This window comes from Nyctereutes procyonoides, unplaced genomic scaffold (genome assembly GCF_905146905.1).
Source record: "Nyctereutes procyonoides isolate TBG_1078 unplaced genomic scaffold, NYPRO_anot_genome, whole genome shotgun sequence".
In the NCBI taxonomy this organism is placed as follows: domain Eukaryota; kingdom Metazoa; phylum Chordata; class Mammalia; order Carnivora; family Canidae; genus Nyctereutes; species Nyctereutes procyonoides.
Window position 1 is genome coordinate 24,678,570 of NW_026575122.1, and position 25,412 is coordinate 24,703,981.

Genomic DNA, 25,412 nt, shown 5'->3' on the forward strand with positions numbered 1-25,412 from the left:
TCTAACACAGTCTAAACCATGCTTTATTTCACAGATGAGGAAACAGACCCAGAGAAGGAAAAAAAGTGACTCAGTAGAGGTCACCTTGTGAGTTATTTAGGGTCCAGGAACTATTTCTTCTGACTCAGATTCAATTGCTCTTTTTACTACATAATCATGAATTGCAAGATAAATTAGACAAAAAAGTAAATAAAAAGAGACTTGTAAGAACAGAATCATATTAATATCTGTGGATCACACCTATTGGAATGGTTCCTGTCTCTCATTCTGCATCTCCAAATTGAGAGAGAACTATGCAGATTTTTTAAAAACACAAAATCATGTCATGATCTGCACCACATTCATGTGATATCAGTTTACCTTACCTGTTAGCGGCAAACTTATTTGAAATGAAACCACCTGGAATTTGTGTCACAATATAACCCCAGAAAAAAGATCCATGGATGAGGCCCACTGTCTCTGGATCCCAGTTAAACTGTGCTGTCTGAAATGAAAAATCAGATACAGTTGCGTTTGTAAGAAAACACTTCACCATCATTTTTCACTGATGATCCTACATAATAACCCCACAAGGGCCTTCTTTCCTTCCTTTATTCAACAAATATTTGTGGAGGGCTTCACAACAAACAACAAGCACAACAAACTCCCTCCTGCCATTGAGTTTGTCTTCTAGTGAAAGCAAAGAGAGATTGTGTACAAACTTAAATGCAAACACATATATATAATGAGACAACTCTTAAACTATTGAAAATGTGATTATCAGGACATCTGGGTAGCTCAGCAGTTGAGCATCAACTTTGGCTCAGAGCGTGATCCCGGATCCTGGGATCGAGTCCCGCATCAGGCTCCCTGCAGGGATCCTGCTTCTCCCTCTACCTGTGTCTCTGCTTCTCTCTCTCTGTGTCTCTCGTGAATGAATAAATAAAATCTTTAAAAAGGAAAAAGAAAATGTGATTCTCCAGGGCCAAACCCCCTTTCTTCATTTTCTTCCCAAATAAAGTCACTTTTTTCAGATTCATTGCAAATGTACCTCCTTCTGGGGAAGCTCCCCAGCTCCCTTTTGAAGTGGTCACTTTGTCCTCACTTGTCCCAGAGACCTCTGTCCTTACAGCCATAGCCTGTGCCCAGTGCTGTTCTCAAACTAGCCATTCACACATCCATTTCCCACACTAGGGCAAGCAACTCTAAGGTGGCGGCCACGTCCTTTTGACTTTATAGCTTTAGTACTTAAAATAAATTACTGGAACATAGAAGGTGCAAGGAAATATTTGCCAAATGAATGAATCCATGAATGGCTTTGTAAAGCATTGGGGTGCCTGGCTGGCTCGGTCCCTAGACCATGCAACTCTTGATCTCAGGTTTAACAACTCAAGCCCTACGCTGGGTTATAGAGATTAGTTAAAAATAAAATCTTTTTTTTAAAAAAGGCAATGATATCAAAATGCAGGTGTTCCAATTACAGAGGAGGGGTTCTTAGTTATCAAGATGTATGCCTTATAAACTTTTGTTGGTAAATAAATTTAAAAAAAAAATTTAAAAAAGGGATCCCTGGGTGGCGCAGCGGTTTGGCGCCTGCCTTTGGCTCAGGGCGCGATCCTGGAGACCCGGGATCGAATCCCATATCGGGCTCCCGGTGCATGGAGCCTGCTTTTCCCTCTGCCTGTGTCTCTGCCCCTCTCTCTCTCTGTGTGTGACTATCATAAATAAATAAATTTAAAAAAAATTTAAAAAATAAACTTTTGTTGGTTTATTTTCCCATCACAAGTTGTTACATATTTATTTGCTCATTTATTCAACATTCACCGAGTGCCTCCTGCATGCCAGGTCAGGTGCTAGATGGTATAAATACTAATGCAAACAAGAACTGCCTCTGTGTTCTGGGCGATCACAGTCCTGTGTAACATTGGCCTGTCCTGTTTGCCATATTTCCCATTTTACTAATTAGAAAATTGAAGTTTGAGAGTAAAAACGAAACTGGGGTGCCTGGCTGGCTCTGTTGGTAGAGCATGCAGCTCTTGATCTCAAGGGCATGAGTTCAAGCCCATATTGCATAGAGATTACTCAAAAAGGGGGGGGGTAAACTGAAGCTAATAATCATTCATTCAAATCAGCTCACCAAATTTTTATTTTGTGCTACTATATGCCACACATTGTTCTAGGCCCTGAGGATGCAACCGTGAACAGGAGGACAACAGTATTTGCTGTCTTTGCGAAGATGCCAGTAGGGACAGCAGATAGTAAACAAGTATAGACCCTGTTAGATGGTGACTGGGGACGAGGAGAAAAAACTTAAGCAGAGAAGGGGACTGGAAGTGCTGGATAAGAGGGAGGGAAGGCTTCATTGAGGAGGTGATTTTTGAGTCAAGCTCTAAAGGAAAGAAGGGAGCAAATCATGCTGTTGATCATCTGAGAGAACTTTCAAGGCAGAGAAATAGCAAGTGTAAAGCCCTGAGGTTGGAGGAACAGCAAGATGTCAGGAGAGCTGGGGGATAATAAGTGACATGAGAAAAGGAGTTAAAGTGGGAGCAGTCCAAATGATGACAGGCCCTTTAAGTCACCAAGAAGACCTTGGCTTTTCCTCAAAGAAAGATGGAAACCATTTGGAGTTTGGAGCAGAAGGGGGACATAATTTTTTGAGGTACTGTCCATATATTTCCTCTCTTAATTCTTAGAACACCCAGAGGTGATTATTGGCTCTTCTTCTTTAGAGGAGGAAATTGAGGCTTAGAGACATTAACTTACTCGCCCAAGGTCATACAACTAGTTACAAGGGGAGCCAGGATCAAGATCTCTTATCCACCTGACCCAAAAAACTACATTCTTTGCTTTGCTTGTAGAGACCTTTCTTACTAAGAAATAAAGACTAGACTTCTTTGTCTTGAGTCACAGAATGACCCAGGGAACCAAGGATCCACATCACCCAGAGGCTAATTACCAATCATGATGTCCCCTGTTCATACTTTTCCTTCTGAGGAGATGGTGCTTTCAGGTAATCTCTGAAGGATAGGATACATGACTAAAAGCACTTGGGCCTGCCCAGAACTGACTTCCATCACCGCTGGAGCTCCATTAGAATCATAATGGCCCCAGGTTTGCGCCATTATGATAAGCCAACCACAGTGTCAGGTATTGTGTAAAGAATGGCCCCCAAAAGATTTACACGCAAAATCTCTGGAACCTAAGAATGCTACCCTCTTCAGGAAAAAGGCTTTGTTGATGTGATAGAAATCAAGGATCTTGAGATAAATTATCCGGGATTATCTAGTTGGGCTCTAAATCCAAAGACACATGTTCTTGCAAGAGAAAGGCAGAGAGAGGTTTGAGACAGAAGAGGAAGAGTGCAGGTGAAGACAGGGGTAGGGATGGGAGTGATGCTGCCACAAGCCAAGGAGCACTGAGAGCCCCCAAAACTGGAAAAGGCAAGGGGGGGCAGTTCTTCTGCTGAGCCTGGAGAGCAAGTGTGGCCCTGCTGACACTCTTTCAGATTTCTGGTCTCCACATCTGAGACAGAATAGATTTCAGTTGTCTTAAGTCACCATGTTTGAGGTAATTTGTTAGAGCAGCTTTAGGAATCTAATAGAAGTACTTACTAGTTAGCACCAAATTGTCTCCTGCAATATGCAGAGCAGGCCTTTTATTCCCAGTTTATAATAAGGACAATGAGGGTCTAGAATTGCTAGAAATGTCTGTTCCTGCCTCCAGGCTCCCATCTCCTTCAGAAAGCATTCCCCACCCTCACCGCCCCCTGCCCCACCTCAGTGCCCCGGGTCTATCCCCTGCTGACTGGATGTCTGGCCAATTAGGCTCTGTCTCTATCTCTCTCCATGTCTCTCTCTCTGTCTTTCTCTGTCTCCATCTCTCTCTCCAATCCACACTCAGGAATTAGACAGCACTGAAGACTTGAGCTGAAACCAATCCCTTTTTAGTCAGGGCCAAGTGAGGCAAGACACTCCAGCTTTGGAGGACAGTGGGAAGCCATGGAAAAGGAAAAGTCTCTCTCCCTGGAGAGACCTGGGACAGAAAAGCATACTCAGAGAGAAGCAGATGAGGGACCACGTGGAGCCGGGAGGCTGGACACTGTAGCTAAGGATTTTGTAGGTCCAGGAGAGCCAGCTCCCCTCTGCCCTTCCCGGCAGAGCCTCTATCTATGCCTTGGAAAGAACTAGGGGAGGACCCCTTTTCCGCCCCTCCTGGACAACAGCCAGGACCCCAGGACCCCTGGGCAGGGCATGGACTATACATATATACACCTCAGACCTGCTTTTGGCCTTTCACTCTCATGAGCTCCCCTACAGCCCCACCAGAATTCCCTATTGAACTTGCCAGGTCTTGCTGCATTTCTCTTCCTTGCAACCAGCAGTCCCTGACCAGGACATAACGGCAACTTGGCTCAAGGTCCCAAAGCTAATAAGCAAAAGAAGTCAAGTTCGAGACAAGGTCTGGCCAATTCCAAAGCCCGTCCTCTTAACTCTGCAGGACTCGTGATTAATGGGAAGGGGTTTGGACTTCTCCTGAATGTTAAAGTTTCTTAAGTGTCTTAAACATCAGTCATTTATTGCTTGCCATGTGCCAGATGCTGTTCTAAGTGATCCACATGTTTTAAAATTCATAATTATTACGCTAAATGTGGGTAGTCACACATCAGCTGAAACTACCCTGTTTAAGACCTAGAGACTCATACTGCCTCCTTCTCTCCCTCTTTTGAAAATGAGGGTTTAAAAACATCTCAGTGAAGGATATCTAGTTTTCCCTCCATAAAATGAAAAACCAAATAATCAGAAATATTAGTCATGCAGAGACTTTCTTAATATAATTAGTGAAATCTGTCATCGGCTTGAACACGCTCAGATGAAATGTGAGCTTTGTTCTGTTTGAGCAAGAGAGAAACGGCCTGCTACAAAGTGGAGTTGTCCTAGACCTTTGGAAATACTACCAAACTCCTATTTTTGGAGACCAGAAGGAATGATGCAAAGTGTATTTTAGATCCCAATCAGTGTCCCTAAGACTCCAGAGGGAAAACCATAGAAACCAGAGAACATAAACTAGCATTGTTCCTTGGGTTTTATTAGAATGTCTTTTCCATAGGCCTCAAAGCAGACTCTGTTGACCTAGGCCTGTCTTTCCAGGCAACAAACAAATGCAAACCAGCATCTCATTTTGATCTGGGCTTCGGCAGACGAGTTTTAATTAGCTGGCCTTGCTCACAAAAGGTTGGGAGAATGCATGTGATACCCATCTGAAAACTCGCTAATATACATCATTCTTTATTTAAAAAATGCATGGCTTGCCCCATCACACCTCTGCACCTCCCTCCCCACCAAAAAATAAACAACTAGCATATCCTTTTGGAACAAATTCAGCTGCGGCATCAAAAGGAGGCTACAAGACTTTCCATTGTGCTCTTTTCATCTGACAAAATCATCTCTTAGCTAAAAGGAAAAAAGGGAAAAAAGAAAACAAAAAAAGAAGAAAAAGGCTTGCAGGGCCAAATAAAGACTTCTTTTTAATGGATCAAAATCAGATTTTCCCAAACCAGTGCTAGGAAGGAACTATTCCAGGTGATGCTGAGAGATGCGGCAGGACAGGAAGTGTTCCACAGTAAAGTGCAGGAAGCAATGGGGACCACAGGCCCCTGCTGGAAACTCCCACAGGACCCAGCACAGTAGAAGCTCCCATCCTATATATCATCTTCATGGCACATCCTACACGACAGTCACTTGCCAAACACCAGTTTGGGAAACTCTGACTGAAGTGTTTCTCCACACAGGGGCAGGGATCAGCGAATGATCAGATTGCCTCTCTGAGACCTGCATGTATCACCACATGAGTTCCATCGGCGTGTGTGTCCCGTACAACGAAATATGTGCCCACCCAGGCATCCACCAGGCATACATATTTCATCTTTTCCCTGTAGCCTCAATACTTTTCTAGGCCTACCACTTAAGAAACGAGCCAAATTGTCTCTTTCCAGTGATTCATAAAAACAATGCTTTGAAGTCCCATCAGTGTATGCTTGTTTACGACCACAGCATCCCTTGAACTAGTCCTCCTGCTTCCACTCACTTTCAATCCCAATCCACTGGGGGACTAAGTGGATTGGGCAGAGGTCATTCTGGAACAGTTTCCATCATATCGCTTCTCTGCCCAAAGCCCACCCATGACTCCCTACGTGGCTTCACCAGGCTTTACCTGGCCTAAAACTACACTGGTGTCTCCCTCCCTTGCTGCTCACTCATGCTCGACACTCTTAACCGGGGTTCTCAGCCTCGAGTCCAAGGATGGAATCCCGCAGATCTGTGAACTTTGATGGGAAAAATCAGCATTTTTATTTTCACAACTGCTAGCTGAAATTTAGCATTTCCTGTGATCATGACTGTAGGCAACAAATCACAGTAGTATGATCAGGACCTGTGACTCCATCACTAGTGGAGATTATAAATCTGTTCCTATGACAGTTGTCATCACTATCTTAAACTACAGTTTATACATCAGACTTCAAAGTTACAGTAATTTTAGCTCATTGCTAGACTTTTGTCACCTGATGTGTTCACAAAGAAGCCCATATGTTTCTCTATCACTAATTTTATTTTTAAATACTTTGACATCTGTATTCTAATATAATTGGTTTCCTTTATAATTCCATGCATTTTATTTTAGGAACTTAAAATATTATTTTGACAAAGGGGTCGTAAGTCTACAGCAGGTTGCCAAAGGGGTCCAGGGCTCAGAAAAGATGAACTCCTATCTCAGTTCCTAAACACACCATTTTCTCTCTCTCTCTCCCTTTCTCTCTCTCTCTTTCTTTCTGTCTCTCTCTTTCTCCCTCTTCTCTCCTACAGTCTTTCACACATGATATTCCTTTTTCTTCAATACTCTTCTTCCCACTTCACCAAAACTTTCCTAGTCTGTCAATTCCTCATCTTTCAGAGCCAGCCATCACTTTACTTTCTCTAGGAATTCTTTCACAATATCAAAGTCTGGTCCAGCATCCTCCTATATGACCCCACACATTCTGAACACCTCCAACATAGCACCTACAATCATGGATTATGATTATTTACTTGAACATCTCTATGAGAACAAGGACCCAGCCTGTGCTGTTGATCCTTCTATTCCCTTCCCCTTCCCTTCCCTTCTATTCACAGCGCCTGGTACACGATAGCCATTCTCCATTTTTTGTCACATCAATGGAAGAAGTGCAGAGCTTTCTTTCCTATAACAAGGCATTTGCACAGCTATGGACAAAAAAGCTCCCACCAAACATTGACACTGACCTGAATTTCTGGTTTTCCATCAATATATACAGTGCTGTTGTTGACCATTTCCACTATGGCAACTCCAAGATTGCACCGAATCCCAAAGGAAATGCAGAATCCCAGCCCACTCATGATGGCAATGATGTAACGCTTGGGGATGCCACAGCAGTGGCAGTTGCAGAGTGGTGACCTCTGCCTGGAAGTCAGTACTGGCCTTCCTTCTTCATTCAGCTCAGTGTTATCTTCTTCCTCGTTGGTCCCATCGATTTTTCTAGAGTGGAAGAAAAATGGTCAGAGAAGAAAGGCCAGGAAAAAGGGAGTATACTAGGCAAAAAGAAAAGATGTACGAAAGAAGAAAAAGGGAAACCCAAAGTAGGATGCAGCCTGCATTTTTAAAAGGTGTTATAGTCATTAAAGCAAATAATAATGGCTAAAATTACTGATATTCTGGATATTGGATTGTACTTTTATAGGCATTAGGTCATTTAAAGCTCACAACTACTCCATGACATAGATGGTGCTATCTTGCCATTATATGGATCAGGGAACGAAGTCCATTGAGTGGGATGCAAGTCCAAGTGCAAGTCTGTATCCTAAACAAAATGCTTTACTGAATTTCCTGCTGGAAGAGTACTGACAGACCACGCACGTTGCATGACCAAGCTAACAATTGCACTTGACCTTGATTTTAGTGTCACCCGAAGCTTGCTAAAAAGATATACAGTAGCAAATCAATCCATTTGTGGATTCTTTTCTTCCTCTTTATCTAAATCTTAATAAAAGGTAGAAGCAGGGGGGCACATTTTCCATCACAGTATATACCCAGGTGGTGGTATATCCTTTGTTTCTAGGAGGCTCTTCTAAGGAGGTGATCTGATCCTCTGGAATCTGTTAACCAGATGCTAGGATTTTTCATTGACTTCTATCCGTTCATATTATGGTGTGTCAATTACAGTGAATTTGCCTTTTTAAAAAAATAAAAATAAAAAAGAGAGGCCCCTGGGTGGCTCAATGGTTGAGTGCCTGCCTTCGGCTCAGGTCAGGATCCCAGGGTCCTGGGATCGAGTCCCATGTCGGGCTCCCCACAGGGAGCCTGCTTCTCCCTCTGCCCATGTCTCTGCCTCTCTCTGTGTTCTCTCATGAATAAATAAATTAAATCTTTAAAAATAAATAAATAAATAAATAAGAATTGGGCAAACTGGACACTATGTCAATTAGAAAGGGAGCTATTTGCATCTTCTCACATATTGTAACACTTTTGAGGATTTCCTAAGGCCCAATTAAGGTCCAAGTTTTTGTAAAAATCAGGAAAGCTTGTAAGTTTTCATGAATATTGAATTCAGTAATAAATGGCTAATACAATAATTAAGAGAATAGATTGAAACACAAATAATCTGACTACCGATCCATAGAGAATATGATTTTGATAGCTTCTTAAGACTCAAGCAAAATCAAGTTTAAAGTATGTGTATAGAGAAAAAAGTATACTAGATTCAATCCAATCCATCAAATATTTATTGAGTGCACACTGTGTGTCAGGCACTATGCCAAGTGTTGGGGAGCAATAAAAAATGTGACATGTTCTCTGCCCTTCTTCAGCTCTTAGCTGGTGAGGAAGAAAGACGAGGAGACATAATTACTAGATGATGCAAATTTTGTTGAAATCAAAGCAGGGAGCAATGATAAAACAAGGGAAGGAGCTTTCAATTTTAACTGAGCTCAGAGTGCTGGTTTAATACATGGATGAGCGCGCTGCAATAACCAGAAGAGAACTTCAACAACGTCTCAACGTACCCACCTACCTACCTGCATTTATGCTGATGCTCTCTAGGTTTTCTCTGGTAATCATCCAAGCTTCTACCCAAAGCCAACCTCTCACCCTGGGCACCAGATCTCACCCCCTCTTATCTACTCAAGGATATTGTTCCAGAAATTCCCACTCCCATTACTCACCAATTATTTTCTCCCCTTTACTAGTTCATCCCTACTGTCTACAAATATGTTTATTTCTCCCACATCACATCAAAATATAAAATAAAAATACTTTCTCCTCCAGCTACCCCCATTCTCATCTTCTTTTTTTTTTTTTAGAAAAATCGGACATCACTATCTTCAATTCCCCACCTCCCATTGTCTCTTGTGCCCATTCCAACCGGGTATCCCCCAACCTCTCCACCAAAACTCCTCTTTTTAAGATCATCAATGCCTTCCTTGGGGGAGGGGCAAGATGGCGGAAGAGCAGGGTCCCCAAATCGCCTGTCCCCACCAAATTACCTAGATAACCTTCAAACCATCCTGAAAATCTACGAATTCGGCCTGAGATGTAAAGAGAGACCAGCTGGAACGCTACAGTGAGAAGAGTTCACGCTTCTATCAAGGTAGGAAGACGGGGAAAAAGAAATAAAGAAACAAAAGGCCTCCGAGGGGGAGGGGCCCCGCGAGGAGCCGGGCTGAGGCCGGGGCGAGTGTCCCCAGGACAGGAGAGCCCCGTCCCGGAGGAGCAGGAGCTGCACCAACCTTCCCGGGCGGGCGGAAAGGGGCTCGCAGGGAGTTGGAGCAGGACCCAGGAGGGCGGGGATGCCCTCGGGCTCCCTGGGACACTAACAGACACCTGCGCGCCCGGAGAGTGCGCCGAGCTCCCTAAGGGCTGCAGCGCGCACGGCGGGGACCGGAGCAGCTCGGAGGGGCTCGGGCGGCGGCTCCGCGGAGGGGGCTGCGGGGCGGGAGCGCGAATCCAACAGCGCAGGCCCCGGAGCACAGGGCGCCGGGACACAGCCCAGGATCCGGCCTCCCCCGGGACAGGCAGAGGCCGGGAGGGCCCAGGACAGCGAGGACGCTCCTGCCCCGAGCTGAGCAGATCAGCGGCCCCGCCCCGGAGCCTCCAGGCCCTGCGGACGGAGAACCGAGAGCCCCGAGCCCGTAGTTCCTGCGGAGGCTGAATCCAGGCTTCCAGAGTTGCCATAGCAACTGCGGCTGTTCCTCCTGGGGCCTGACGGGGTAAACAACCCCCGCTGAGCCCGGCAGCAGGCAGGGGCAGAGCAGCTCCCCCAAGTGCTAACACCTGAAAATCAGCACAGCAGGCCCCTCCCCCAGAAGACCAGCTGGACGGACCAGTGATACTCCCCCGTGTTCCAATACAACTTGTTTTTGGCCACTCTGCACTGAGCAAAATGACTAGAAGGAAAACCTCACCTCAAAAGAAAGAATCAGAAACAGCCCTCTCTCCCACAGAGTTACAAAATCTGGATTACACTTCAATGTCAGAAAGCCAATTCAGAAGCACCATTATACAGCTACTGGTGGCTCTAGAAAAAAGCATTAAGGACTCACGAGACTTCATGACTGCAGAATTTAGATCCAATCAGGCAGAAATTAAAAATCAATTGAATGAGATGCAATCCAAACTAGAAGTCCTAACGACGAGGGTTAACGAGGTGGAAGAACGAGTGAGTGACATAGAAGACAAGTTAATGGCAAAGAGGGAAACTGAGGAAAAAAGAGACAATCAATTAAGGGACCATGAAGACAGATTAAGGCAAATAAATGACACTCTAAGGAAGAAAAACCTACGTTTAATTGGGGTTCCCGAGGGCGCCGAAAGGGACAGAGGGCCAGAATATGTATTTGAACAAATCCTAGCTGAAAACTTTCCCAATCTGGGAAGGGAAACAGGCATTCAGATCCAGGAAATAGAGAGATCCCCCCCTAAAATCAATAAAAACCGTTCAACACCTCGACATCTAATAGTGAAGCTTGCAAATTCCAAAGATAAAGAGAAGATCCTTAAAGCAGCAAGAGACAAGAAGTCCCTGACTTTCATGGGGAGGAATATTAGGGTAACAGCAGACCTCTCCACAGAGACGTGGCAGGCCAGAAAGGGCTGGCAGGATATATTCAGGGTCCTAAATGAGAAGAACATGCAACCAAGAATACTTTATCCAGCAAGGCTCTCATTCAAAATGGAAGGAGAGATAAAGAGCTTCCAAGACAGGCAGGAACTGAAAGAATATGTGACCTCCAAACCAGCTCTGCAAGAAATTTTAAGGGGGACTCTTAAAACTCCCCTTTAAGAAGAAGTTCAAGTAACTCTGAACGTGAATGGGCTTAATGACCCCATCAAAAGGCGCAGAGTTTCAGACTGGATAAAAAAACAGGACCCATCTATTTGCTGTCTACAAGAGACTCATTTTAGACAGAAGGACACCTACAACCTGAAAATAAAAGGTTGGAGAACCATTTACCATTCAAATGGTTCTCAAAATATACCCTAAAAACTACAGAACACTTCTGAAAGAAATTGAGGAAGACACAAAGAGATGGAAAAATATTCCATGCTCATGGATTGGCAGAATTAATATTGTGAAAATGTCAATGTTACCCAGGGCAATTTACACGTATAATGCAATCCCTATCAAAATACCATGGACTTTCTTCAGAGACTTAGAACAAATTATTTTAAGATTTGTGTGGAATCAGAAAAGACCCCAAACAGCCAGGGGAATTTTAAAAAAGAAAACCATATCTGGGGGCATCACAATGCCAGATTTCAGGTTGTACTACAAAGCTGTGTTCATCAAGACAGTGTGGTACTGGCACAAAATCAGACATATAGATCAATGGAACAGAATAGAGAACCCAGAAGTGGACCCTGAACTTTATGGTCAACTAATATTCGACAAAGGAGGAAAGACGATCCACTGGAAGAAAGACAGTCTCTTCAATAAATGGTGCTGGGAAAATTGGACATCCACATGCAGAAGAATGAAACTGGACCACTCTCTTGCACCATACACAAAGATAAACTCAAAATAGATGAAAGATCTAAATGTGAGACAAGATTCCATCAAAATCCCAGAGGAGAACTCAGGCAACACCCTTTTTGAACTTGGCCACAGTAACCGGAGAAGGACAAACAGTGTATGTTCTCATTCATTTGGGGAATATGAATAATAGCGAAAGGGAATATAAGGGAAGGGAGAAGAAATGTGTGAGAAATATCAGAAAGGGAGACAGAACATAAAGACTTCTAACTCTGGGAAATGAACTAGGGGTGGTGGAGGGGGAGGAGGGCGGGAGGTGGGGGTGAATGGGTGACGGGCACTGAGGGGTACACTTGACGGGATGAGCACTGGGTGTTATTCTGTATGTTGGTAAATTGAACACCAATTAAAAAAAAATGCCTTCCTTTGCTCAATGTCATCATAGGTCCTCATATAGTCAGCCTATCAGTAGACTTAATGCAACTGATCACTCTTTCTTCCTTTTTTTTTTCTCCCTAGAAACTACACTCATGTGCTCATCCTCCTAATTCTCTGACCACTCCTTCTGTTTTGTCTCTTACTTACTTACTCTCTACTTCCTTGACCTGTAAACCTTAGGATGCCCAGGACTCAGCTCACAGATCTCTTTGGTTTTCCATCTACACTCTGTAGGTGATCTTATCCCATCTGTAGGTTTTCAATACCATGCATATGGTGACAGATTCCAACTTTCATATATAGACTTATTTGACATCTCCTTGGACACATAATCAGCATCTCAAACTTAACATTTCCAGACTAAGTTTCCCTAAAAAAAAAATTAATTCCTGAAATCTTTCCCATCCCAAGTAATAATAATTTTGTTCCTCTGGTTGCTCAGGCAAAAATCCTCCAGCCAAATCCTGGAGGCTTCATTTCTTCTCCACCCTAAACCCAAACCGTAGCTTCTAAGCCAGTGTGACTTAGTTTGAATTTTTACTCTTCCACTTACTTAGCTGTGTGACTTTGGCCTACTTAACCTCTGTGGACTTCTGTTTCTTCATTTGTAACCTAGGAATTATAAAAATAGTTTCTTCTTTGTGAGGTTCTTCTTATGATAATCTTAAGTGGATATTATATTTAGACCATTTAGAACAGAACTTAACACACGTAAAAAAAATCAATATATATCAGCTACCTTTATTACATTAATACCCACCATCATTTAATGAGTCCATGCTGCTAGACTGAGCATTGATGCCATGTATTACCACTTATATTGAAGGCCAAGAATCATTTGAGTCACAGGACTATTTATAATGTGCAGTTCCAGTGGTCACCATGAATTTTCTGGCATCAGAATATATATAATCTGTAGAGCATGGAAAATTGATGCTCTAATTTTGACATCCCATCACAACAGTACTAGTAGTATTGGCTAAAACATAATAAATTACAACTACACTAATAGTTGTATAAAGCTAATTCAGTTCTCTCTTCCCATTTCATATAATGACCTCATTATGGTTAAAACGGCTCAGGAATATATAAGAAACCTAATACTTCCATTTGACACAAATATAACTATACTCCAGAAAGAAAGAGTGAATTGGCCAAGACCACACAGCCCGAAGAGGGTAGAGGCAAGGGGAGAAGGCTTTCTTTTGACTATCAGGTCTATTGGTTCCCTCTCAGGTGTGCTTCCTAGCTCACGGGGCTGTGTTTTGTCTCAGCGATTATCCTGTCACCTTGCCCTCTGCCTTCTGTTATTTTTTGGCCCTTGACCCAGACACTGTGGACAACCCAGTAGAGGAAAGAATTTAAGAGAATGGACTCTGGAATGAGAGAGGCTGAGTGCTGTCTCTCCCATGTGTTAGATCCATGACTTTGGCCAAGCCACTTGACCTCTCTAAGCCGCAATATGCTAGTATTAGCTTGCCAGGGCTGCCATAACAAAGTACCACACAGTGAGTGGCTCAAACAACATAACTTTACTTTTTCACAATTCTGGAGGCCAGAACTCCAAGATCAAGGTGTTGGCAGGATTGGTTCCGTCTGAGCCCTCTCTCCGTGGCCTATAGATGGCCGTCATCAAAACCATAAGAGACTCTTAATCATAGCAAACAAACTGAGGGTCACTGGAGGGGAGGGCGGTGGAGGGATGGGGTAACTGGGTGATGGGCATTAATTAAGGAGGGCATGTGATGGAATGAGCACTGGGTGTTACATAAGACTGATGAATCACTGACCTCTACCTCTGAAACCAATAATAATATATTATATGTTAATTAATTGAATTTAAATTTAAAATTTTGGGGGCAGCCCCAGTGGCGCAGCGGTTTAGCGCCACCTGCAGCCCAGGGTGTGATCCTGGAGACCTGGGATGGAGTCCCACCTCCCGCTCCCTGCGTGGAGCCTGCTTCTCCCTCTGCCTGTGTCTCTGCCTCTCTCTCTCTCTCTCTGTGTCTCTCATGAATAGATTAATAAAATCTTTTTTTAAAAAAATTTTTTTAAAGATGGCTGTCTTCACAACACCTTCCCTCGGCATATTTCTGTGTCCAAATTTCCTCCTTGTATAATAACACCAGTCGTTTGGGTTAGCATCCACCTTAAAGACCACATTTTAACTTAATCACCTCTTTTTTGTTGTTTATTTGATTAATTTTTATATTCTTTTATTTTTTGTTTAATCTCTGCATTCTTTTATTTTTTATTAACTTTTTAATTTTAATTCCAGTATGGTTAACATATGGTGTTATTATATTAGTTTCAGGTGTACCATATAGTGATTCAACAATTCTGTACATCACCCAGCGCCCATCGTGTTAACTGTACGCCTTAATCTCCATCATCTATTTCACATACCTGCCTACCCCCTCTGGTAAACATCAGTTTGTTCTCTATAGTTAAGAGTCTCTCTGTTTTTCAATTACCTCCTTAAAGAACCTATCTCCAAATACAGTCATACTCTGAGGCACTGGCGGTTAGCATGTCAATATCTGAATTTGGGGGCAACACAATTCAGTTATATAACCCCCGTCTCTAAAATGGGCTGATTGGGCACCTGGGTGGCTCAGTTGGTTAAGCATCTGCCTTCGGCTCTGGTCATGATCCCGGGGTCCTGGTCCCATGTTGGGCTCCCTGCTCAGAGGTGAGTTTGGTTCTCCCTCGACTCCTCCCCTCATTCATACTCTCTCTCTCAATCTCTCCCTCAAATGAATAAATAAAATCATTTTGTAAAAAATTTTAAAATGGACCAATAATCATAGCTATCTCATACTGCTGTTTTAATGATTAAATGATATAACGCATGTAAATTATTTAGCACAGTGCTTGGTACCTAAAAGAGCTTTTTATTGCTAAATGGTAAATACTACTATTATTACTATTAATACAATGATTACAAGTCATAAACTCAGCATCTCTCTGTAATCATGCAGAAGTTTGGATGAAGAGTAATACAGACTAACATTTTCAGGCACCAAGGAGCCTTGGAGAGCTTAATTAAAGTCGGCCTACGACAGTGTGCTCTGAATGCACCCCTCCTTGGGCCTGAAGACTGCCTTCCCTCAGGCTGCCCCCCACAAGCACTGAGCACAGCAGGGGTGGAAGGCAGGCCCTTTCCTGCAAGAGGCAACTGGCCTTGCAAAACCTCCCAGTACTGGGGTGCAGTCTGCGGCTCTTCCTCCCAAAACCTTCCTGCCCTTTCTCCTACACAGATAGCAGTTACGTCCAAACGCATTCCCCTCGGCTCTTTCCCTGTCTGCTCTCAACAAATCTCTTGGGCACGTGTTCCTGTCTTCTTAGAGGACCTGAACCAGCACAAGCACCTGTGTGTGCATGATGCTGTCAGAGACACCCTGAGAGTTTCCAGAGGAAGGACACGACTGTATGGGAGGCAGAGAGAAAGATTAGTGTGATCCAGGGGAAGACAGGCCCCAAGGAAGGCGTGTGTGGGTCCCCCAGGTAGCAGGCCCTATAGCTATGGGACCTTGAACCACCCTCCCTCAAGCTGGAGATGGGACCCGGGGAGCGATGGAGAGGAGGGTTGGGTGCTGGGCCCCAGTTTCCCTTGCCTAAAGTGCTTGCAGAGTCAGCCTGCTTCAAGCCACCAGACCCGCACAGACATGGATCCACCACCAGAGGGAGGGACCTCCTGAGGTGTTGCTGTGTCCCTCGCACACCCTGGTTATGGCAGGGGGGGACCCACATCAACTAAAAGCTCGTTTCAACCAGGCCGGGCCCTCAGGGGCAGATTGGATTTGTTTTGTTTTGTTTAAGACTATTTATTCGAGAGAGAGAACGAGAGAGCACAAGCAGGGGCAGAGGGAGAAGCAGGCTCCCCACTGAGCCGGGAGCTCCATGCGGCCTCGATCCCAGGATCCCTGGACCGTGACCTGAGCGGAAGGCAGACGCTCAACACCTGAGCCCCCCAAGCGCCCCCAATTTCTACCTCTTTTTTTTTTTTTAAACCAGTATACTAGAGCGACATTCCTCGTGTAGCCCAGCTCAGAGAGGAAGGTTTTCCAACCACGTTGGGCGTGAGACCTACGAGGCCAGGCTCCACCAGGCTCGGGGAAGCCCGGCTTGAGGCCTCCGAGGCGCCGAGCGGCCCTCCCGGCGCCCCAGGTCCTCGCGCAGTGGCGGGTCCCAGAGCAGCCTCCCCACCAGGGAGGGGCGATTCGCAGACGCCGGGTCGGGGCGACAGCGTCCCCGGTGGCGCCTGAGGACCGGACACCTTCCACGCCCTAGTCCTTGGCTTTCACCAGCGCGGTAGGTGTTGAGTGAATACGCGCCCCTCCGAGACGGTGCGCGTGGTGAGCGAGGAAGGCGGGAGAGTCTCGCCTCGTCTTCAGCCCGCGGCTGCGCGCGGCGGGGAGCGGGGACGCGGCCGACCCCTACCGGCCGGAGGGGCCCTGCTGGAGCGGCTCTGCACGCCCCGCCGCCGCGGGGCGCCCGCCCGGGCGCTGACGGATTCCCCGCTGCCGCTGCCGCTGCCGCTGCGCTGCCGCTGCCGCTGCCGGCAGCAAGTGTGTTTGCTTGTTTCTTTGTTTGTCTAAGGAGGCCTGGGGTCCTCTGGAGGAGAAGAAACTCTTCTTAAGAAGTAGCGGCTGCAACCGCGCGAAAGAGCCGCGGGATCCCAGCGGGGTGCTGCTGTGTGCCTGCGGCCCTGGTCCCTGCCCTTGCCGGGAAGCGGCCTCGGCCACTTCTCCAAACACGGGGAGCTGCCGTCTGTGGGCTGCGGCCCTTCCACCCGGGGAGGCACAAGCCGACCACGCACAAAGGGCGGGCGCCCGGCCGCGGGAGCTGCGGGAGCCGCGGGAGCCGCGGGAGCTGCGGGAGCCGCGGGAGCCGCGGGAGCTGCGGCTGGCGGTCGCACCCACTTCCAGCCCCGTGGGCCCAGGAACCAGGGCAGGCTCCGCGTGGTTTTACCAGCGTCGGGCGCACGCCGCAAGCGCAGCTCACTCGTCAGTCCAGGGCTTTTTCTTTTTTCTTTTTTTTTTTTTTTTTTATAAATTAATTTTTATTGATGTTCAATTTACCAACATACAGAATAACACCCAGTGCTCATCCCGTCAAGTGTACCCCTCAGTGCCCGTCACCCATTCACCCCCACCCCCCACCCTCCTCCCCCTCCACCACCCCTAGTTCATTTCCCAGAGTTAGAAGTCTTTATGTTCTGTCTCCCTTTCTGATATTTCTCACACATTTCTTCTCCCTTCCCTTATATTCCCTTTCGCTATTATTCATATTCCCCAAATGAATGAGAACATACACTGTTTGTCCTTCTCCGGTTACTGTGGCCAGGTTCAAAAAGGGTCCAGGGCTTTTTCAAGCCGCTCACCTGCTCGCTTACGGTATTTATTACGGGTGAACTGTGTCCCTGCTGCCTCCACCCTCAATTCTCACGCTGAAGCCTCGAGCCTCAAGCCCCAGGACCTCAGCGTGTGTGAGGACAAAGGCCCTTAAAGAGGCGACAGCGGGAGGTTAGAGGAGTGGGCCCTGATGCAGGAGGGCCAGTGTCCTTGTAAGGAGAAACCTGGACACACAGACATCAGGACGGCACGTCCGCAGACGGACACAGCCAGGAGGTGGCCAGCCTGCAAGCCACCGGGACAGGCCTTCAGGGCATATCGGACTTCGAGTCTCCGGAACCGTGAGAAAATAAATGTCTGCCAAGCGGCCCGGTCTCTGGCACCTGGTTATGGCTTCTGACTTCCCTTCCGGAAGAGTCGCCTTTACCCCAGAACGGTTTCTACGCCATCATTGAGTGGCGTCTCTACAGGAAGAAGCAAGGGAACTGAAGGATACGGACCCCCTTCCACACAGGTGCTGCGAGAGGCACATGTTTACACACAGATAATCTCTCTTCACCCTCAGAACAGTCTTGAGAGGTAGGATTTACCCCTCTCTTCAGCTTGGGGGACTCAGTACATATCAACAACCTGCCCAAGAGCCACCCAGCTACAGCCCACATTTGATGTCGAGCCTGCTCCTGCCCGTGCACCACAGGACCCAACCAGAAGGCACCTTCCAAATATCAGGTGCTCCACCTAGGCAGACATTTTCAAAGGTTCTGGAGAAGGAAAATTGAAGAAGGACTGAGGGAACAGATGTGCCCTAGAATCAGACAGTCCTGCAGCAGATGCTCAGTCTGGTTATTTATTAGCTGTGGAATGACATAAAGTATATAAGGCTCTTCACATCATTCCTAGCACTTGATAAATAATCAATACATGGTAACTTTTAAAGAAGGGGGGTTACTTAAAATCTGACTCCTAGAGGGTTTGGAGATTTGAGATACAGTCTCATCAGTGCAGCTCTCAAGACCTCAAATTCAAAAAGATCTCAATAAAATCCAACTCCTACCTTATCAATCCTGGGATACTATCTATATTTTTTTTTGTAATTTTTAAAACCAGTATCTCCTCTTCCAGTAGGCTATATGATAAGTTCAAAGTCAGGAACCAAGTATCCCAGCACCTAGCACAGTCACACCGATTTTGAAGTGTTAACCTGTTTTTATTTTCCTCCTGGTGACTCTATCCTTTCCTGTCCCCTCATTCAAGCAGAGTCAATGCTTATCACCTCATCAGGGAATGATAAGGTGGACAATGAGTAAAAAAATAAAAGAAAGTAAAAATATTTCGTCTCTGTGACTTTTTTTATCCCAAAAACCTGAGCTACAGGTGACAAACTGACAGCTCAAAGGCCAGTCGGGCCCACAGACATGTCTTGTCTGTATGGTTTGGTGTGCACGTGTGTGTGTGTGTGTGTGTGTGTGTGTGTGGTTTTTTAGAATTTGGATTGATTTCCAGAGTTTAAAAATCAGGAGAGTGCTTCCAAATAAAAATAAAAAGATATGTTCAGGTCCTAACCTCTGATAGCTCTAAATACGACTTGATTTAGAAATAGGGTCTCTGCATATGTCATTAAGACAAGGTCCTGCGGGATGAAGGTGGGTGTGTATCCAATGACCGGTGTCCCTGTAAAAAGAGGGGAATTTGAACACAGATGCAGAAGCTCAGGAAGGAAGGCCGTGTGACAAGAGAGGCAAAGACTAGAGTGACCGTGCAGGTCTCCATGCCAAGGAGTGCCAAGGGTTACCAGCAGCCACCAGCGGCAAGCAAGAGGCCAAGATAAATCCTCCTTCAGAACCTCACAGGGAGCGTGGTCCCACCAACCCACTGATTTTGGATTTCTGGCCTCCAGAATGGTGAGAGAATAAAAGGACATCAGCTGTGCCATTTGTGGTACTTGGTTGACTCCGAATTAGGAAAAAATAATGCAAGGGGCACATGACACAGGGTTTAACACCCTGGCAAAGGCCAAAAAAAAAAAAAAAGCCTTTTAATGGGCATTCATGAGGCCCTCAGAAACTCAAAGTAGGGACACCAAGAGGAGCCTGACAACCTCTCTTTTAAAAAAAAATAATAATAATTGTATACTGATTTCTAATCATTATTGCATTGTGGGCAGAGATTAGCCACTACGGTGTTTAAAAAAAAAAATGACTCAAGCGTTTCTGGTGGGTGGGTAATTGAGCAGAGCCCATCACTGAAGGAGATCGGACTGTCCCTGATTTTTGCCTTTCACCTTGACCTTGAGGGACTTCCCGCTCTGAATAAGAAGCTAAAGGTGGGGACCTGGAGAAGTCAGGTCATGATTTAATCAGCATGTCCAATGTTGTTCCTCTTGCCTCTCATACTCATGTCAAGGGCAGGATAACCAAGGCTGTAAGAATATTCTTCTTTGGGTTCAGGGGCTCGCTTCCTCTCCCTGCCTTCACTGTCCTATAAGCCTAAAGTAAAGGCCTATTTCATTGTTTTAGTAACTGTTATAATGGACCATTTGGATGAATTCCTGAGGATTAGGTTGGCTTTCTTCTACTCCTCTAGCTAAGATGTTGAGGTCCGTGATCTGGAATATGAAAATTCACGACACACTTTCAACGTTAACCATTGAGAATCATTCAGTAAGTAGGTGTCCCTTTAACTTTTTCCATTTTTCAAGAAAGATGCCAGACCTGTTACGGCAGATCATAGGAAAAAAAGGATCAATAGGCTCAAAGAAAGTAGACATGCTCTGTAGATTTACTAGATGGGGCGGATCACCCCATGGGCTAAGTGCACCCTCGGGCAGCCTGAGGGACCACAGGCCCTTCACAGGGCAGCAGGAGCAGGACAGCCTGTCCCCCCGCAGGCCTAACCCGGTGGCAGGAGCTGCCAGAGCCAGAGGGCGGACTGGGCGGCTGGGGAGGTGGTGGGCAGCACTTTAAGGTCAAGGACAAGGGAAAAAAAAAAAAAGAAAAAAAAAAGGGACAAGGGCAAGTAGGTCACAGTGGCATTTGGAGAACCTAACTGAGAGGAGCTGCCAGACGTGAGGCTGAGCACCGAGCAGGGACAAGGATGGGACACGCAGGGACCCCTTCGGGGTGCTCGTGGACACACAGCACGGAGCCACCCCTATGCAGCTGGTGTATACAGCAGGCCCAGCTCTCCCCAGGCACCCTCTGCTCACCCCAGGCAGTTCCGGGGCACTGGCTGTGCAGGAACTGGGGGACAGACATAGAGGCGGTGCGGGGTGTTCCTCACCAAGCCTCTTACCTCCAGCCCCACATCCAATGCCCGGCCCTATCCTCAAGGGGCCCACTCGGCTCTTGGGGCAAATTGTGTATGTCACACTCCTTGCACCCAGAAAGGGTAGCATTTCATCCCACCTGGGGCTGCCTCACTGCCCCCTCCCTGTGTGAGTCAGCCTCGCCCCCAATGGCTCACACAATCCCGATGAGCAACATGGAGACACTCAATTCATGGCAAAACAGGTACAGCAGGGGACACACAATGACAGAACCCATGGGTCCTGCCTCAGGCTGCCCCGTGGAGAAGCTGGTGGCCTGGGGGACCTAGGGGACTCCACGGTGGAGAGTCCGCCTTCCACTCAGGGCATGACCCTGGAGTCCCGGGATCAAGTCCCACATCGAGCTCCCCACAGAGAGCCTGCTTCTCCCTCTGCATGTGTCTCTGACCCTCTCTCTGCATCTCTCATGAATAAATAAATAAAATCTTTTAAAAATTTTAAAAATTTAAAAGTAAATAAAAATAAAATGGTAACTACAACAGTCCCCACCCCATAGGGCTTAATAGAATGAAGTGTGTTTGCGGTGCCTAGAACAGATAACGTGTGCCAGTGTGATTTGATGACCCTATGGTGTCGTGTAAGTTGAACAAACCTACGTGCCAATTTCTAGATAGCAACTTCCCGATGTAATGCCTTCTGCATCAGATGTCCCATTAGTAGACTATCCATGAGAATAGTCTTGCTTCCTACACCTCTGAACTACTGCTGTACTTTTAGCCGATTAAATTGTTCAGCTGCTTTTTTTTTTTAATCAATGACTCTTCTCCAGGAATGACACCTGACCGTCATCAGCCCCAAGCGCTAACTTCAGACTTTTCTTATGCACTTGTCACTCCCCCGACCATGAGGAGCCCTCAATACTTAAAAAGTACCCCAACAGAAGGGCCTGGGTGGCTCATTCCATTAGGCATCCAGCTCCTGATTTCCACTAAGGTCAGGATCTCAGGGTCATGAGACTGAGCCTCATGTTGGGTTCCACATGAAGCTCGGAGCCTGCTTGAGATTCTCTCTCCCAGTCCTTTCCCTCCCCCTCTGCGCCTCTCCCCCACCTCATACATACGCCCATGCTGTCTCTCAAATAAATAATTTTGTGACCAAAGCACCCCAAGAATTCCGTTTAGATGTTTTTGGTAAAAAAAAAAAAAAATCAGCAAGGGAAAGGACTGTTCATTACAGACCTGGCCCTGAGTGAGGCACTTTATGTATAAAAATCTTACAGACAAGGTGAACACCAAGCATGTGGCAGACTTGGTCTCGCTAGAGGAGCCAATTCTGGAGCTCGGCTTGAAGACCCCCAGAGCTTAGGGTCAACTTGGATTGCTGGTCAACTATGCCTTTAAAAAAAAAAAAAAACAAAACAAAAAAAAGAACAAAAAAAAAAAACAAAAAACCTTCCTCTGCCAATAATTTCCTTCTAGGATCACTGAAAGAAGGGGTTCGAGTTTGACTTTGCTTTTTCCCAAGTTGTCTACAATTAAGAGGACACAGATAAGATCTAGCATGCATTTAGTGTCTTCTGCATCTCAAGCTCTGTTAGCGATTTTTCTATTGTGTTGGGATTTACTTCCAAGGAAACCATTCAGAATCTTAAACACATAGCTCAGTTTTAGGTTGAGGTGGTACAACTTGGAAAACACACATTTGGTCATATGTCTAAGCAAACCGATCTGGCAAACAAAAGATTATCTTTGAGTGGGTCATCTAATCACACATCACAAAACTGGCTCTTAGGATAAGTCTCTTACCAAAGACAGTGACTCTGTTTCAAAAAAGCAAGTCCACCTAATGTTGGAAAGAAAATTTCTAAGTGCTTCCTTGTCAAATATGATATAAACTAAGGCACAGAGTTTGGTGATTATAAAGGTGATTATGGTCAACTATAGTCCAAAGTCATGGTTTTTATTCTTGACTTTGTCAGAGTCCTTTGTCATCATATCTGAATATGCCAATCAGACCATCGTGGTGTCCTTTTTTGTTTTTAATCAAATGAACGCCACTACAGGAAGATGGACGTTCCCCGGGGAGAGCGCAACACAAAACCCAAACATTCTTAAAAGAAAAAGCTATTATCATCATTTCCTATGTTTGGCTGGTTTGTCCTGCTGTCAACTAGGTTTTTATTCATACATGATAATTCAGTGTAGGTCTAATTGAAATCTTTGTGTTTTTAGCTTTTACATTAATGAAGGGCCAAACCCAGTTCTCTTACTATGAAAGCTCATCAAGAGTGATACAGTGGAAATTTGACCCCGACAGGAGCCCCTACGTTGGAAGACTCCAAAGAATGGAATGAATCTCTGTGTGCCAAGAAATAGTCCTCTGCAGGCTAAAGTTTTTTAATGTAAGGGATAACATATAAAAGTTCAAAGGCATTTTCATTCATCAGGATTAGTAATAGTCATTCAAATATATAAAAATATCACCAAGAGTATTTTTCACATTTATCTACATCAGAAGGTTTAAAGAAGTCATCTTACCTTGTACATAAGGACTGCTTATTAATTCATCTCTAAAACCTAGAAAGGCTATGACTATTTTTAAAAATCACAAATTAAAATGTCATAGCAATTCATTCATTTATGGCAAACCCTCCTTCCAATAATAATGTATTTTACTTTAAAAAAAGATTTATTTTTTGGTTTGGACAAAAACATTCACTTTAATGATAATACATAATATCTTCCCACTATAGCCATGTAAAGTTTTTTTTTTACCTAAATATAAATTTGTAAAGATACTTTCTTCAAACTATTGTGTAACTATTCTTTTCTTTCAAAACCACAGTCAGCAACCACTGTATATAGTTTATAGAGCAAACCAAACACATATATCTAATTTTCACTTAGAGTGAAACATTAAGTATTATTTCAACCAAAAGCATAGCCATGTATCAGGGGTTCCTGATTTTGTCATTAGTACTGAATTAACAGGGACTATTTTCTTCCTCTGTCTTTTCTCATTCAAAGCCAAACACACAATATGCAGTATCACCATCTCCAGTAAGTACTAATACTGCTGTATAAGCACAGTGCCTGTCTTGCTATTTTCCTAATTCAACTCTATACTTTCGATGGATCTTTGTTCTTTCTTCCAGACACGGTGTATTGGAGCTGAAGGGGCTCCAGCAGCCGTGTAATCTGACCTACCCTCTCTTGTAGAAAAAAAAAAAATGTGGCTTTTAAAATATGAAACAAAGTCTTTCAAACATTGGTGATATGAAACTACTCAGAAATAAACCTTAAGTTTGCATTCAAACTTTACCTTTGTAAAATCCCCAAGGAATCTCCCACGGCGTTCTTCACTCCTTCCTTTCCAGGTTTCAGGATTTTTTCCTTGAAGGTATCAAATGCTTTAAAAGGCATTTTGAAAGGGTGAGAGGGCCCTCCAGGAGCTGGTCAAGTCTCAGAAACTGTCATCCTTTCTCATCTGCAGCCTGGGGACCGCTCTGCCTTCCTCCTCGATGAGCACCCCGAAGTCAGATCTCATGAAGGTAACTGCTTAAATCAGTGAGGAGCCCAGAGCCAGCCCAGATCTTCCTAGACGAGCCGACCCACCCTCCTTTAAGCCACCGCCTCCCCCGCCCCCCAGAGGCCCAGGAGCGCGCGCTGGGAGTTCGCGCCGGGAGCCCGGGCTCAGCAGCAGCCTGTGGCTCCGGCGCCGCAGCCACGCTCAGGCTCGGCCGCCCGGCTCCCTGCCTGGGGCGCAGCTGGAGAGGCCGCGGTTCCAGCCCCGGGCGTCCTGAGCCCCGCAGCAGCCTCCGCGGCCTCTCCCCAGCCTCCCCTGCTGCCTCTGGCCGCACCCCCTCCCGCCTCCCTCGGCCCAGCCCCGCTCTCCCGGAGCGATCCTTTCCCAGGGGACGCTGTACAAACCACCCGGCACCTGCCCCTCGGCCCTGGGGCTTGGCCACTGGGGCTGCTAACCGGCTGTCCGCAGCAGACCCCCGGGGCAGGGGGTGGGGGGGGTGCGAGAAGCCTTCTCCCCTCCAGGCTTCGCTGAGGTCTAGCCTTAGTGACAGGCTTCCGGCCACACTCTGCCTCGTATGCCCTCAGGGGAACCAGGAAACAGGTTTCTAACCGCCCACCAGTGTGCATGTGGGCCCTGGGGGAACACTAGCCCTGGGGGGGGGGGCTGCGTGCCAGAGGCAAGGAAGGGAGGTGGGGCTCCTGAACAGCGCAGATGCCCAGGTGCCCTCGGGAGCACTATGACTGATGGCACCAGAGCTCCTGAACAGAGAAGATGCCCAGGTGCTCTTGGGAGCACCCTGACTAACGGCACC

The 25,412-nt window shown here is 45.9% G+C and overlaps 1 protein-coding gene across 1 annotated transcript in view; it reads right to left on the reverse strand.

The window, feature by feature from the left end:
- Nucleotides 1-24,646, reverse strand: part of SLC17A8 (solute carrier family 17 member 8) — a 48,162-nt gene extending 23,516 nt beyond the window's left edge. The window contains exons 1-3 of the mRNA XM_055336384.1: nucleotides 24,398-24,646; nucleotides 7,275-7,527; nucleotides 366-484 (exon numbers count right to left, since the gene is read on the reverse strand). Of these exons, the coding sequence (XP_055192359.1) occupies nucleotides 366-484; nucleotides 7,275-7,527; nucleotides 24,398-24,498 (473 nt within the window). The 5' untranslated portion in view covers nucleotides 24,499-24,646. The remainder of the gene's footprint in view (nucleotides 1-365; nucleotides 485-7,274; nucleotides 7,528-24,397) is intronic.
- Nucleotides 24,647-25,412: the final 766 nt, after the last annotated feature.